The 16250-nt window shown below is 41.5% G+C and overlaps 2 protein-coding genes across 3 annotated transcripts; one reads left to right on the forward strand and one right to left on the reverse strand.

Moving 5' to 3' along the window:
• Positions 1-322: 322 nt before the first annotated feature.
• lypla1 (lysophospholipase 1) lies at positions 323-4157 on the forward strand. The gene is made up of 9 exons (XM_071921502.2): positions 323-630; positions 777-808; positions 912-977; positions 1083-1130; positions 1238-1308; positions 1428-1501; positions 1711-1812; positions 2648-2824; positions 2936-4157. The coding sequence occupies exons 1-9, from the start codon at positions 562-564 to the stop codon at positions 2993-2995; spliced, it is 699 nt and encodes a 232-aa protein (XP_071777603.2). The 5' UTR covers positions 323-561; the 3' UTR covers positions 2996-4157.
• Positions 4158-4337: 180 nt separating this feature from the next.
• Positions 4338-7853, reverse strand: LOC139928838 (regulator of G-protein signaling 20-like). Of its 2 annotated transcripts, none has more exons than XM_071921521.2 (5): positions 7732-7853; positions 6410-6570; positions 4992-5075; positions 4621-4855; positions 4338-4526 (listed from the first exon to the last, which is right to left on the reverse strand). In XM_071921521.2, exons 1-5 carry the CDS (start codon positions 7732-7734, stop codon positions 4338-4340), a joined length of 672 nt encoding a protein of 223 aa, XP_071777622.1. In that variant the 5' UTR covers positions 7735-7853. The 2 variants fall into 2 exon arrangements, with proteins under 2 accessions (XP_071777622.1, XP_071777623.1); XM_071921522.2 differs by having other exon boundaries at positions 7724-7836.
• Positions 7854-16250: the final 8397 nt, after the last annotated feature.

Raw genomic sequence — 16250 nt, forward strand, 5'->3', positions numbered from 1 at the left:
GTAAGAGGTCAGTGTAAGTGTAAGATTTAGATTTATTTCGTTTATTTAGATTTAACGTTAGTTAGCAAATTAATACTTCCATCGTTACATAATCTCATTTTACTATTATTAGTAATCTAACGTTACAGCCAAATTATGCTTTGCTGTCAGTGTAGGAGATTTGATCGTCAGTTAAACCAACGTCGTTGACACTCCAAAGAACCAATGTCTGCTTTGCATTTGTGAAGGAACTAACGTGTCCGCCAATCACGTAGCGGAGAGGGCGGGACTATAAAGTGTGTCGGTCCCGTAGCGAGTACGGTTGCGCGCTAGTGTGATCCGGTGTAGGTAAAAAACGGGTTTATGATTCTCCACAAAAATCAACTTGCAAAAAGACATCGATATCAGCGTTAACCAGCTACCACGAGGCGGCGATTTCGCGACCTACCTGTGTGACATCTGTCCTCGAGCTCGTTTGCATGGCAGCTGTCTGACAATCAGAGCCGGACCAAGGGCGATCCAGATTGACAGTTGCAACGTTATAACGTTATTCTCGGTACATGTCAGCTGCCTGAGCGCTGTATGTGCGGCAATAACATGTCAGCGCCTTTACCTGCCATTGTGCCTGCTGCCCGGAAAGCCACTGCAGCGGTGAGTTTAATCGATTTCACATGTTGATGATCATCCGGCCCTATAACTGTAAAGTCAGGCCTAAAGCAACCAGTATTTCTTTACCTTACCAAATGCTGTTACTCTGTACCTGCCTCACCAATGATGTGTTTTTGTTCTTTATGCAGGTTATATTCCTCCATGGCCTGGGTGACACTGGGTATGTGAAGCCTTTTTCCCTCTGGTGCAGAATTACTAACTGCCATTCAAAGAAACATGACAATTTCTCTGTATTAAATTGGCTTAATTTTGTTCATTGTTAGGCATGGCTGGGCTGAGGCTTTTGCAGGCATCAGAATACCACATGTGAAATACATATGTCCACATGCGTAAGTATCCACTAGCTCCTGTTAAAGACTTTTACAATCGTTGCGAGTTTATTCATTTTTTGCTGCCAAATTGTGATGATATTCTCTCCCTTCCACGACTTACAGTCCAACCATGCCTGTTTCCTTGAACATGAGAATGTCCATGCCTTCTTGGTAAGCGTCTTAGTTTGTGAGTAATAATCTTTCAGTCGGTGGTGGGGTTGTCATGTACATATAGAGAACATACACTTTTGGCCTCACATGTGTTTTCTGATTCATAGGTTTGATATCTACGGGTTGAGCCCAGACGCAAGCGAAGACGAGTCTGGCATTAAAAGAGCTTCAGAGAACCGTACGTCTATAAGATGGGAGTGAAATATACTGCAGCGTTCTGTTTTCATGTCCTGTGTTTTTTTTTTCAGTTGTATAAATATCTTGCATAGTCGTGAGTCAGATTTGACTTCTCCACAGTTAAAGCCTTGATAGACCAAGAGGTGAAGAACGGAATACCTTCCCACAGAATTATGCTGGGTGGATTTTCACAGGTACAGTATGTCATGTAGATGAGGCGTTACATAACACTGTTTTTCTGTGAGATATTTAAATCAACAAGTGGCAGGGATGTGAGATCTTCTCTACTCTTTGCTGTTTTGATTGGGATTCTTTCTCGCTTGTTGTCTCTCATAATAATAGGTATAGGATCTATGTGACACAAGGAATTTGCATTTTGGTAAGCATTGGCTTGCTTTTCCAGGGCGGAGCGTTGTCCCTCTACACCGCTCTGACGACTCAGCAGAAGCTGGCTGGAGTGGTCGCTCTGAGCTGCTGGCTTCCTCTCCGAAACTCCTTCCCTCAGGTAGGAGGGAGCGAAGCGGCCCCTTCTGGGCCTGAGCTGTTAGGAGTTTAAGTTTTCTAAAATGCTGAATAGTTGGGTGTTTTATTAAATAGTTATAATGTAGGCTTAAAGGACTAGTTCAACCCAAAATGAAAATTCAGTGTTTATCTACTCACCCCCATGTCAGTCAAAACTCTATTGAAGTTTGTAGGATCCCCAAACACACAGTGAGTTAGAACCTGTAGTTCCATCTCAGCCTTCTTCTTCTTTTTACAGTTCCAAAAAAAGCATAAAATGTCCATCAGATTTCTCCAAACAGCTCATGCAGCATAATCCAAGTGTTTTGTAGCTAATCGATTGCACTTTGGGTCCAAAAGTCCAATATTTACCTCATTATCTCCTATATTCTAGGATGTACACAACTAGAGCATTGTCACTGAGGGAAATATAGGAGATAATGGGGTAAATATTGGACTTTTGGACCCACAGTGCAATCATTTGGCTTCAAAGCACTTGGATTATGCTGCACAAGCTGTTTGGAGGAATTTGAAGGACATTTTATGCATTTTTTTCCTTTTGGAGCTGTAAAAAGATGGCCGTGTTAACTTCAGTACTTTGGGAGAAGGCTGAGATAGAACAGGTGCTAACTCACTGTGTGTTTGGTGATCCTGCGTACTCCAGTGGAGTTTAAACATAGGGGGAGGGGGGGGGGGGGGGGGCAGTGGATACTGACAGAATTTTCATTTTGGTGTGAACTATGCCTTTAAATGAATTAAGGTTTAGGCAAATCCCTTGGCCAAGTCATAATCTATTGTAATCTGCTAATAATAGTAATCCTAATCTTTTCTATGCTCAGGCTTCTGCCAACAGTGTTAACAAGGACATGCATGTCCTGCAATGCCACGGTGACGCCGATCCCCTGGTCCCCTTCATATTTGGCAGTCAGACAGCAGAGAGGGTGAAAAGCCTCATCAATCCAGCCAACATCACCTTCAAGACCTACCGGGGACTACCTCACAGCGCCTGCCCAGAGGTCAGTGTGGAAACTTGACTGTGTGATACAACTCATAGCATTCCATCTTCATTGGTCTGTTGTTTTGTACCAGATACTTCTGCTTTAGCATCTCTGCCTTGCCTCCTGCAGGAAATGGTGGATATCAAGCGCTTCATAGAAAAGCAGCTTCCTCCCATCAGAGATGAATGAACTTGTGAGTGGCTGCACACCCACACAGCACCATCAGCGTCCCGTGAGCTTGACTCCAGTGACGCTCCACGGACCCAAGGAACCACTGACTTGACTTGACTCAATAAACCACGCTGCTACTCATAGAGCCAGACAGGACTGGGGCTAGAAATGAGCCCAGAAGAGGCATGAATGAAATGCTGCAGTATCCTGGACTGGAGTCACACACAATCCTCAGTGTTACAGTAGAGTAACATTAGTTGCCACTGTTGATTGTATAGCTATTTGCTATTGAGAAAAGCCATTTCCTGCAGGAAACTTATGTATTGGAAAAACTAGGGCTATACAATATGGTTTAATACTTAATATCTCACAATAAATGGCCTGTTGTTAATTATGTTTTTTATTAATATAGTCTATCTCTAGGATATTTCAGCAGTTATATGAATCTTAACGTAAACATTTATGACCAAAGCACAGGTGCAGAGGTTACAGTGCATTAACTGTATAATATATAAAAAACAACTGCTTGATATGCAATCCACATATTCAACTTTTCTAATTATGTGTGGTACCATAAGAAATAATAGAATATTCTGTGAATTTTCATGAAACACAACAAAGAATACAACATACGACTGTGCTTTATTTAATTTGTGAGTATTTAAATAACTATTTCACACAAATTCATTTGAAATACACAAATATATCAGTGGTCATGGTCATGTATTATTTAGTTTATTTTTCCCTGTTTTTTTATGTAAATTAAATATAATGACTAATATCACAGTATTTAAACACACAGGCAAGATCTATTTTCAGGTATCAGCTCATCTGTTGTAAAAAGTAACTTATCTTTGAGAAGAGCTGAAAGCACCAACATATGAAGTCGTTGTTGCACCGTTCAGGTCAGACCAAAGGTGCTAGTGTAAAAGATCTTATTCCAAGGCACTTTCCTTCTTCTTAAGTTATCATTAAATAAAACCTACTAGTTTCTACAAGAACTGGATATGCATTAAGGCTCACAATATACCTAAACACAAATGCAGTGTTCACAGATACATGCTTTCCCTCATAAAACAAGGTAGAAAAGTGCAATGTCAAGCGCTAGGGAATATATAAAAATATAGATATGTTTTTGAACAAGTAACTGATGCTGAACCCAGCGTTTGTTCTTGTTTGCTCCAAGGATTTTGGTAAGCTAATAATGGGTAAATAAACAGCAATTACAGCTTGATAAAGACTGTTTTGAAGTACTGTTCATTTTCCTGTCGTTTTCTAAATAACTCCAACAGGAACACAAACTTCCTTGGGGTGGGACGCATGCGCCGTTTTAAAAGCTAAGTGTGTGGCAGTAGAGAGTCTATGGCTCTGGGGGAGGCTCTTCCAGGCCCTTCACTAGATCTGTATACGCTGCTGAGTTCATGTAGCGGGGGTACGAGTCTCTCTGCATCAGCGTGTAGATCTGCTGCTGAGCGTCATCAAACGTGTGCGAGGTCGGCTCCAGCATGTTGCGGTTGATCACTTCTCGAACACGCGAGTCCAAACTGACCTGGAGAATAAGAGCAGATAAACAGTAGAGCAGAATGCAGAATAAGACACAACCACCTGAGTATAACCGATTACTTTGCCCGTTGGTGGCTCACCTCCTTTGGGGAAAGGATGGAGATGAAGTCCTCATATATTTGACGAACTTTCTCCTCCACCACAGTCTTGTTGGTCTCCTTTTTGAGCTCTTCGCAGGCCAGCCAGAACATCATGTTCTCCTCGCTGAACTCTGTCCGCAGGAACTGCCTGAAGCAGCCTCGCCCGGCCGCGCTCTTCATCAGCCTCTCAAATGATGTGGACCAAGAGCGTGCCTCTTCCAGGGTAGGCTTGGGGCTTTAAGAGAGAACTGCAGACTTTAGTGGATGTATTGGTAGAGTGTTATCAATTTGTCTCAATAGTACCTCAACTTATGAAAGATTTGGTCTTGATGGATTGTTTCTTGCACTGGCCACAGTGTTGCAGCCATTACCTGTCATCGCAATTAGTGGTTCCCTCTGTCCTCCTTTCATAAGTCGTTCTCTGAATTGTCTCATCTTCACTCCTAACAGTCAAACTGTGATAAAACAAAAGCATTTTCAGCACACTTTCAAAGCAAAATCCATACCAGTTGTTTTGTGTTTATCAGGCCATTAAAACTAGTTCCAGCCCTGTTTTAATGAGTAAAACTTCCTGACAGCTGGTTAGAATAATATCTATAGCTGGCTTGAATGTGAAATCAGGCCTTATACTGCCAAACTACAGTATCTACAACATCTTGAGTTCATCACAACATCCAAATAATAGACATCACATATTCCTTTTGTTACATAGCACTCGCATTTCATATCGACTGTAGAAGCTACCAAAATAATTCAAACACTGATATTACACATTATGGTGAGCAGACAACAATGGTTGCAAGTTTATGTTGTTTGTTTCAAATAACAGAACACACATGATCTACAGGGAGTCTATGCGTAAACAGTAAAGTGTGTCATCCGTCCAGGTCGTCCAATGGGGATCCACTGTATGTAATTGAAATGCTCTCTACACCTGATGTAGCAGCTGGCTGTAGGCTAATTGGTCCAGGTGAGAGTCCGCTGTGAGCCGTCCCATCTGGGAATGTGGCTGTTGTAGCCGTTCAACAATTAGGTGGAATTGAGATAGATGTGGAGACAGAACTTATTATCATCCCCAGCGGAGTGAATTAACATGTTCTGCACACAACAGGTTCTGGTCCTTAGAGACCAGCTACGCAAGAGGAGGAGGAAGCACGGGTAAAACGGTTGATCAGTCCAAAACAGATCAACATCCTCGAGGACTTGATCCAATGAGACACTGTGGGTCGCAGGACCACTCTGTATCTGTTTTTCTGGGACGGCAGTGGGGAGGGAATATGGGTACTGACCACTCAGGGCCCCAAGATGAAGCAGGGCCCTTAAAGTGTCTGGACTAAAATGCCTATTGTGTTCCATAAATAAATATTTCATTCTTTTATTTCACACTGCTCTGGTTTTGAAGCAGGGTGGAGTGGAAATCTACAAAACTGCAACCAGATAAAATAAAGATTGGCTAGCTTTTTCCTGTGCAGACTAAAACGAAGTTGTCCTATTTAGACAGACTTTGAACAGAAAACTACTGGTAAAAGTATGGTTATGACACCCAACACCCGCTCTTTTAGGGTAGTGCCCGAAACCCATAATTTCAATTTGGGAATGTGTTGGATAATTGATGAGTCAGTGAATGTGTAGAGGTGTGTTTGAGTTGTAGATGAGTAGTTTGTCATAAATGGAATAATGTTGGTGTGTGGATGAGAGGAAAGTGGAGGGGGGCCCAGAGTCTCCTCCTGTGCGTAGGACCCATAATTCTTAGCTACGCCCCTGTGTGTGTGTGTGTGTGGAGTCTTACCAGGAGCAGCTACAGCAGCAGCACCAGCAGAAGCAGCAGGCGTTTGAGGCGTTGGTGGGGGTGTTGCCCATTCTGTTGCGTGCTTGGAGGACACTGGCAGCTGCTTCCTGGTGAACCTGCATCTGTCTCTTACGCATCTCCACCCGCTCTGAACCCATGGACTGCAAAACAAGGCAGAAAACTAGGGTTAGAGTTGGGGAGGGGCTGGATTTCTCACTGGGAAGAGCATCACTGCAATAAGCCATAGCATCACACACAGTTTAGCCTATTTCAAGAAATGGTATAAAAGCAGCTGTTGATTCAAATAACAAGAATTAAGGTCTGAAAAGGGCATCACTGCAGATTCAGTGTTTCCTCACAGCAGGAGGGCATGCACAGTCTTCCTTTAGGGGGAAATGAATGGAAGTTGATTATTAAACGAAATTAATATAGATAAACCTTGTGCCTTATGCCTTGAATTTATAGTGGAATTTTTGCCGAATCGAAATATCTCTTCTGTATCTCTTCTCTTCCCGTGTCTTGCGGAATGCACGACGACTTCATTATAAGGATGCGTGGGGTCAACCTCTGTGCACTGCGCTCTGGATGATCGACATTTTTTTTTTTTATTAAGAAAAGAGGCGTCGTGCGATGGGATAAGCTATATCAGTGAAAATACCCCGAGAAGCTACAATACCAGTTTGTTGGATCATGATGGAAATAACAAAACCAAAATGTGATGAACACCCCCCTCCTCCTCTTCCTCTCTCTCTCTCTCTCTCTCTGAGAGGATGAGCAGTAATGATACCGACAAGGCGTTCACTCGTGGACCGCAGCAATCGCATCCATCAATCGCATCTTCAGGAGGATACACACACACACACACACACACACACAAACACACACACACACACACACACACACTGTGATTGTCTGTTTAAGATACACAACCAACCTAAAGCAAGCAAAGTATCCAGTAATTCATATGGATATCATAATGAAATTACTTGGCCAGAAAGCTGATTATTTATAATGTAATCCGATGGTTTTTCTTCCCAGGCAGAAGCGCATTTAACAGATCTGCAAATATCCTATGTATTTGTTTGCTCATAGCCAAATAGATTCCGCCATTTACTTGCAAATTACAACATGCTTCAATTGCTCAAGATGCATCCCATTCTGGCAATATTTCTGGTTGCTGGAACAGCCAAATAAAGATGTTCTAGTCTAATTGGATGCTGTTACGCCTCATTTTCCAAAGATGCGTAGATGACGGCTTAAACATTATACCAGCGGCCTATACTATTCAAAAATCAAATACAAATGGGTACTCACTGTGTCACCATGAATGCCAGAATACAGGTGATTTTTGGCTCGATCACATCCGTCTGCTTCGACTTGACACAAACCAGTTGGTTTCCTCTCCGCGCATGCGTTTTCTCCAAGTGTGAAAAGATTTTTCTGCGCCTATGCATTAATGGCCAGAACATAATGTGCACTAGCTTATCTATTAAGGTAATGGCTTCTGTAGGACGGGGGCAGTCAAACGGTTTCATATCACGGACCGCCAAACACACACAGGTTACACCACGGAGCCATTAGATTACATTTTGTCCTCAGATGGGAAGATTTTTGTTGTTGTTGTTGTGTAACACACTGCGTGGGGAGATGAGTGTTGAGAGTGAAACCTGTGCTTGTATTAGTCATTCTTAAACCTTATCTAACTGGGATCATGTCATCATCAGTTAATTAAATTATATTGAAATTATTATTATCATTCCTCATTCTGCTGACCCACTGGAATCCCCTCGAGGACCCCTGAACTATAGGGTCAATAAGGCAATATAGGAATTTATCAATAATTCACAGTGATTCCTTTTGATCCTTTTACAGCTATTTTGGAAGTGATATAAAGAGTATTCCTTCTAAATGGGGAGACATGGGTAGATGGAAAGACGCACTTGGGACGTGGAGGCTCTGAATAATTCAAGAAAACATCTGGAAAACCAATTTCAGCATCTGCAAGTGTGCACAAGGCCCAGTGCAGCTCTGCCACCAGAGGGCAGTAGTGATCCATTTAAACACGACGGAGTTTCAACTGACATTATCCAGAGCAAGATCAGAGAACAGAAACTTTCCTCGGTGGATCCGAGTCGAAACACATGTCCAAAATTCATTGGAGGCGCAAGTCATGCTTAACATAATTATAAACCAAGCACTGCATGGCCTCTTTTTTGCATTCAACTGTATGATTATGCTCTTTCATAACAAGACTTTTCCACTGACATTATGCAAGCTCTAGGTGTAGAGATGAGGGGGTGTGAGCTTTATATTTGCTGACAGAGTAGCCTAAATATAACCTAGACACCCATTAAAAGGGTCAAATACATTCAGAGTGGACGTAGCCTACTATCTTCCAAACACACACAGAGAAGAGGAAAATCAATCAAAGTGAATACATTTTCTTATTCCTGCTCCCCTATTTCATGGTGCAGCTCTCCCTGTGGAGCGAGATTATCCTCTGCAGCTGATGCTGCAAATGTGACAGTGGAAATATGGTATATGGTGATTGGGGAGCAGCAGAGGAGGAATATCCATTCCCTTCCACTTTGTATGAGCGACAGAGCTATAAAATGAATTCAATATAGTGAACTCTCTCTCTCTCTCTCTTTCTTTCTTTCTATCTCTCTCTCTCTGTCTTATAATAAATCCTGCATCTTGTACCCATAGTAATCTTTTCAGCGGAATAGCCTCTTTAATGGACCAAGCCCTTACTTTCCAGTTAGGTTACTGGCTACCGTGAACTATAGCTGTACCATATCAGCACATGAATGAAATGCCATCTTGCAGATTTAACCTCATAGTCTGATCTTATCAGTGTGGGCCGAAGCACATACAAACAGCAAATGTGAAAATATATGTGCATAATTTCTAAATCCAATATAGCATTAATTACAAAGTGTGTGGCCTTTTACACAAAGCTACAACCTTCAATAAATCACACACCTAGCTTTCTGCTGATTCAGTATCAAACAGAGTGAAATGCACAAAATGTTCACACTGGTTACTACATTTCCCGGGCCTACAGAACCAGCCATTATTCACATTTCAGTTGTGAGTAAAGATTTCTTAATGAGTTCAGGCACAGTGTCATTGATTCTCACCCTTTTTGCTTTGTAATATAAAGTTATGCACCGTAAACCTCCCTCCAGCATTTATCTCCGAGCCACAGAAGTTTTCACCATAATGACTCCCTCTTCATTTTTATCTGGCCAATTAAATACCATTTGTACGCATCTCAGCTCCGCGGCTCGGCCGGCCATGCTGAACCGTGGCACTTGTGAGTGAGAGAGGGAGGCGGGAAGGGCCCGGAGGCTGCCGCAGGGTCTCCAGCATTACACTGCTTCAGCAGGACGAGGACACCTAAATATATCCTCCACTAAATCACATCCACTGTGGTCAGGTTCGGCTTGATTTAGGGATTTTAGCCCAAGCCCTCAAACTTATGAATCGGATTCATCTGAAGTTGACAGATGCGGGCTGTAAACCGCCTGGAGAAAAGGATCAAGGAGAAGGTTCTAACCATGGCAAGAGATGTGAAGTATTCTTAAGCGTCATGAAAAATAGGCATAGGCATTAGCATTTAGATGAGGACTCTGTTTGTTGTTGCCATGGTAAGACGCAGCATTCAACGAAGGCTAAATTTGTATAAATATGGTTCCAGTATTAACCCTTCGCCTCCATATGAAATGGTCATAGAAAACTCAGACATCTCTTAGCATTTGATTTGGTCAAGTATAATTTCTCTATAATGCTCTCTGGAATGACTGAAATAGTTCATCATAACCATTTATTGATTCATCGGGGGCACATACTGTATTCCTGCTGTTTAAACTGAGTACACATAGGCATAATTTGGTGACTCACAGTGGATTGCAGTTAATAATTTCTATCATTTCATTCCACTCAGAGCAAAATGGCTGGCCATGATTCTAGCCAGCCACAGGCAACTGTATGGACTGTCGTTTACCTGCACAAGAGAGCAATAGAGGGAAATAGAGAGAGGAGCAGAAGGGCAGAATGATCATTCAGCTAAAAGATGACACTTTCATTTCCATAAAATGAATATTCCCATTTCCTAAACTTCAGCTTGTTTTCCTTTGGGCCCTTCTTAGACATCCAAACTTTTTGTTGCAGTTGTCATTTTTGAAGACTTGTTCTTTGTAGTGTGTTGCTAAAAGCAATACGTCGTGACAAGCACTCTGTCTGAGAGAGCCTCCTCCATATGATTCTTTGCAGGCAAGTTAAATCGATGCTGAGAATTACCTTTCTAGGATTTGCAGTAAAGCATTAAAGTTTTATCTTTTATTCAGGGGATGAATTAAAGATTTATGCCCCCTGCGTTCCTTCTCCACAATGTCTGTGCTCTCTCTGCCCAGCGAAAAATCCTTCCTAGACCTGCCAGATCTGTGTGTGTGTGTGTGTGTGTGTGTGTGTGTGTGTGTGTGTGTGTGTGTGTGTGTGTGCATACCTGTGTATACACTCATATGTCTGCATGCATGTATGTCTGTGTCAAGAGCTTAGCAGGAGTAAACATTAAATATTCTGACTTAGCCCAGCGTGTTTACTTACTAGGTAAGTTTGATAGTTTGTATTAGGATTGAATATCCCTGCAGCAATATTATGTTACACCTTCATTACACTGATTTTTAGTTTTTGCACATCATCAGATATTTTTTTTTAGATATTTTAGTGTATATATTTTATCTTAGTCTATGTTTTGCATCAACTGCAGTGCTCATAACCCTTTAAGACAAAGCTCCAACCTCCCAACATACTGTACATTTATTAAATCATACACCTTTCTGTTGATTCAGTACCAGACAGTATGAAATGTTTGCACAAAATGTGCAGCTGTGTTAACAAAGCACAGCTGTGTCTCTATATTCCCCATTCCTCCAGTGTGTAGTTCAATACAAGTCATTATTTGCATTTTGGTTGTGAGTAGAGATCTCCTAATGACATACATTTAATAAGTTATAAATAAATTACAATATTTTAAATGTTTGAAGTTGTACTTGGTCCATTGTGCCTCCATCCTCTTGTGGAAGCGTTGAAAAATTTAATATTTGCTATTTGCTTTTGGAAGATGTGGTAAAACTACAGGTCAAGAGACTTTTTGTGCACTCTATTGGTTATTGGCTATTAATATGAATTGGTTATTAAATATATATATATATAACAAGCTATATATGTGTTTGGTAATATTGCTTGTTGAGCCTGCACTCCTTGGGGAACAGGCTATAAAAAGAGGCACACAGAGAGCGGGTAATGGAGCAAGAGGGACAGAGATTCTCTCTATTCATGCCTCATTCACTGTCAGACAGCATCACTGCTGACAAAAATGCTTCAGGACAGAAACTAAAAAATAAATAAATAAATAAACTATAGCTGGAAGTGCAGTTATTCTTGATGGGTTTTTCCTCATCCAGCTGGGAAAATGAAGTCATCAGGTGAATGACTCTCTGGTTTCTGGTGGAGTTTGATAGATTGAGCTGATGTAAAGCCAGCTGTCATTATAAAGTCAAGGTGTGCAGCCCTCTATGGTCTCATACGTCCTGTCCAGAGGACTGCAGTGACACTATACATCAGGGCGTCTCAGCACAGCCCATCAGGTGGGCCTGGATGTCTTTAACAAACTGTCTGGGAGCCTGTTAGCTTTAATGTTCTGCCACCTCCATTACTCTGTTCCCTGGCTTAACTCGCCTGCTGCAGACAGCAACTTGGAAAGCGAGGCGACTAATTAGAGCTCCCCCAGGAATACAAAGAAGGCAGGGAGGAATGGAATATGTTCATCCTAAATAATTGGGCCAAGACAGTGACGGCTCCCTCATATACACTCACGGAGCACTTTATTAGGAACACAGTGTTTCTAATACAGTGCTCAGTACTAATACTGGGTAGGTATCAGCTAGCAAAGTGACATCTGCCTCCAGGTTGGACGTGTTGTGCATTCTGAGATGCTTTTCTGCTCACCACAGTTGTAAAGAGGTTATCTGAGTTACTGAAGCCTTTCTGTCAGCTCAAACCAGTCTGGCCGTTCTCCTCTGACCGCTCTCATCAACAAGGCGTTTCCGTCCGCAGAACCGCCGCTCACTGGATGTTTTTTGTTTTTCGCACCATTCTGTGTAAACTCTAGAGACTGTTGTGCGTGAAAATCCCAGGAGATCAGCAGTTTCAGAAATACTCAAACCAGCCCGTCTGGGACCAACAGCCACGCCACGGTCAAAGTCAGTGAGATCACATTTTTTCCCCATTCTGATGTTTGATGTGAACATGAACTGAAGCTGCTGACCTGTATCTGCATGATCTTATGCATTGCACTGCTGCCACATGATTGGCTGACTGGATAATTGCATGAGTAAGCAGGTGTACAGGTGTTCCTAATAAAGTGCTCGGTGAGTGTATTGCTGCACTTAGGCAGTTAAAGAGTGTCTCTCTGTCTCTTCCCAGCTCTTTCTTTACTGTATTTTAAGGATCTTCTTTTTTTTTTTTTTTTTAGATCTATCCTATCTGTTCATTATTGCAGAGAGATGTGGAATATAATCACTACCTGAAAGACTACAAGCTTCTGAATGAGTACAGAAATCAAAGCACAAGAATAAAACAAATATTCTTACTATTATAATAAACTTTATGCAGAGCACTTTTCAAAACAAATGTAACAAAGCACTTTACAGTATAAGAAAAAGTGCAAAGTACAACTGAATGAATTGAATCAAGGTGGAAAAAATTTAAGAAAGAAAATAAAACAGAAAAAACATACAAACCAAGTGCTGGAAAGTAAAACAGAATCAAAGATAAAGCAACATGGAAGACAAAATTATAAAATCAATGACTTTATGCATTAAGCATTACTTTCAATTCCCTATAGCAACACTGTGGATGCCTATATCACAGTGTCTACCTTCTTCATCCCTTTTCATCCCTTTCCTTCTATAGCTCCTATAGCGCCCAAAGCAGAGAAACTCCCTCCTCCACTCTGACGTCCTGCGACGCTTCGTCCCGCCGCCCGGGGAGCCTCCTCGTCATCAGGAGCGCCTGCAGCACAGCAGGTGAATTCCCAACGGAGAAGAACGCCGGCATTTTCCATTTTATCTTCCAATATTTTCTTTATGACAAAAGGAGAGTCCGCCTCCTTTAGCAGTGGTAGATGCATGCCCACACACACACAATGGTTCATTATTCCTTGGTGGCCACGTCATCTCTCTCATCTGTCATCTTATTAATATATGATTTAAATGCATCCCATATTAAATGGTGCACTTCCTTCTCTCTATCAGTTGCTTGCTGAATCTTCCAGTTGCTGAATATTGGCTAAATAGTTATTTTGCTATAAAAAACATAGTATGAATGGTCAGATAAAATGATTTGTGTACTCGCTGTTGTGATTTGAATCAATTTTCCTCCATTAACTTTTCTGAAGAGGTTTTTCTCTTTTGCCATGCACACATGAATTAGCCGTTCTAAGAAAGATATTATGGAGGTGGTGGAGTGGAAAAGTAATGAAAGGTGTTTTATTATGTGCCAGTAATGTTGCTGGATAATTTTATAGACTATTCAGAAGAAGAGTGTCACTTTTTGTTTGCTGTAGATTGAGATTCTATTTGGAGATTCAATAATTTGCTCTCCAATTGCAGCACAATTGCACAATATATATATATATCTATACATATACACTCACGGAGCACTTTATTAGGAACACGGTGTTCCTAATACAGTGCTCAGTACTAATACTGGGTAGCTCCTCCTCTGGGTATCAGCTACCAAAGTGACATCCGCTTCCAGGTTGGACGTGTTGTGCATTCTGAGATGCTTTTCTGCTCACCACAGTTGTAAAGAGGTTATCTGAGTTACTGAAGCCTTTCTGTCAGCTAGAACCAGTCTGGCCATTCTCCTCTGACCGCTCTCGTCAACAAGTTTCCGTTTCCGTCCGCAGAACTGCCACTCACTGGATGTTTTTTGTTTTTCGCACCATTCTGTGTAAACTCTAGAGACTCTTGTGCGTGAAAATCCCAGGAGATTCAGCAGTTTCAGAAATACTCAAACCAGCCCGTCTGGGACCAACAGCCACGCCACGGTCAAAGTCACTGAGATCACATTTTTTCCCCATTCTGATGTTTGATGTGAACATGAACTGAAGCTGCTGACCTGTATCTGCATGATCTTATGCATTGCACTGCTGCCACATGATTGGCTGACTGGATAATTGCATGAGTAAGCAGGTGTACAGGTGTTCCTAATAAAGTGCTCGGTGAGTGTGTATATCTATATATATATATATATATATATATATGTATATATATATGTATATAGTAGTCCAGTGTCACAATCCTCTAGTTGTTTGTGCCTTTTATCCTCCACAGTGAGTCATGATGATTCATATTCAGTCGAAAGGTCTTTTTTGATTTTTGATTCTAATTGCACAAATGGGCTGTTTATTTCTTGAGGCATGATTTTTCTCTTTTGGATGAAAAACCTTGAGAGCAAAAGGACTTAACCGTCGTGCAAGATCTCTCTTGTTTACAATTTATACACTCAAATTAGCTCTGTCGTTTTCATTTACTTTTTTCTTTTTGTTGCTGATGAATTTCAAGAGAGGAGACAAAAGTTTCTTTTACCCAGCATGGACGACATCTACAAGCTGATCACATAAAAAAAAAGAGGATCTCAGAGCAGTTATTGTTTCTCTGGAGATAAAGAGGTGATTTGTGTGTAATCCAGCTGCGGGTTCATCCTCTGGGTCAAGCTGAACATGATTCACCAGGAAAATCAAATGCTGTGTTCCTTAAGCTGGGATAAGAGGATTGACGGCAGCCCCTTTGGCACCGTTCTCCATGCTGCGGAGGTTACAGCACACACAGCTTAGCACGAGGTACCCCTGCTGTTACACTGACCTCATACGATGCTGCACGTCTTCCCTCAGACTCGACCTGACAGAGGAACTTAATGAACCAATCAACAGATTTCTCTACTCTCCTTCTGTGATCTTGCATTAACTGTGTGGTAAAGAGCGCAAGATGTGTTGTTGTGTGTAAGTGCATGCGTGTATATGTTTATGTGTGTATGTGCATTTGTGTTTTCATTCACCAGCCTGTAGGCCATTGCACAAACTTTATCCGGTGCAATGTTTGCTCCCTATAGTGTTCAACAGATATGGATTTTTGAAGGCTTTGAAGGTTTGGAATTAAACTGCAAATAGACGATATTTTGTGCCAATATTTTGTGCCGATATTGAATATCTTTAATCAATCACAATCACAAACATTACAAGGATTCAGTGTTTTCCCCAGAAACCGAAACCTTACCTAACCTTAACCAAAGCTGTTTAACTTGACAAAATCTTTTCACGTGACAAACAGGAGAAAATTGCCTGTTGAATTCATGCTGTTGTCACACAATGCAGTCTGTGGAGGAGGAACATAATCTTTACATAATTTGTGTCCGCAGCATGAAATCTGCGTTTCAGAGATTCTGCTCATTTCATGAAATTTTATGAGACTGTGTTAGAATTACAATCATGTGACTCTAAAACTCTCCACTGAAACCCATACTAATGAAATTCTTTTTGGTGGGTTAGCAGACAGAGTGAGACAGAGTGAAGCAGGATTCACTGCAGGTTTTACAGCCTGCCACTCCTGAAGCTGTTGAGTAAAATCATATCTTCACTGCCGTCACATCAGCAGTGAACAGCATGGACTGCTCAGTAATGGATTTTTCTCAAAAGGTCAATACTGGCAAGACATATATATCGGTCCAACCCTGACTGCAGCCTTCTCTCACTAAAATAACTAGTGCAGAC

The sequence above is a fragment of the Centroberyx gerrardi genome, chromosome 22 (assembly GCF_048128805.1).
Source record: "Centroberyx gerrardi isolate f3 chromosome 22, fCenGer3.hap1.cur.20231027, whole genome shotgun sequence".
Lineage (NCBI taxonomy): Eukaryota > Metazoa > Chordata > Actinopteri > Beryciformes > Berycidae > Centroberyx > Centroberyx gerrardi.

Coding starts and splice junctions, on each gene's coding strand:
- lypla1 (XM_071921502.2), top strand. CDS start 562: ATGTGCGGCAATAACATGTCAGCGCCTTTACCTGCCATTGTGCCTGCT. Junction 1,502..1,710: donor TGCTGGGTGGATTTTCACAG/GTACAGTATGTC, acceptor TTGCTTTTCCAG/GGCGGAGCGTTGTCCCTCTA. Junction 1,813..2,647: donor TCCGAAACTCCTTCCCTCAG/GTAGGAGGGAGC, acceptor TTCTATGCTCAG/GCTTCTGCCAACAGTGTTAA.
- LOC139928838 (XM_071921521.2), bottom strand. Junction 5,076..6,409: donor TGCTGCTGTAGCTGCTCCTG/GTAAGACTCCAC, acceptor GTTTTATCACAG/TTTGACTGTTAGGAGTGAAG. Junction 4,856..4,991: donor ACCACTAATTGCGATGACAG/GTAATGGCTGCA, acceptor TCTCTCTTAAAG/CCCCAAGCCTACCCTGGAAG.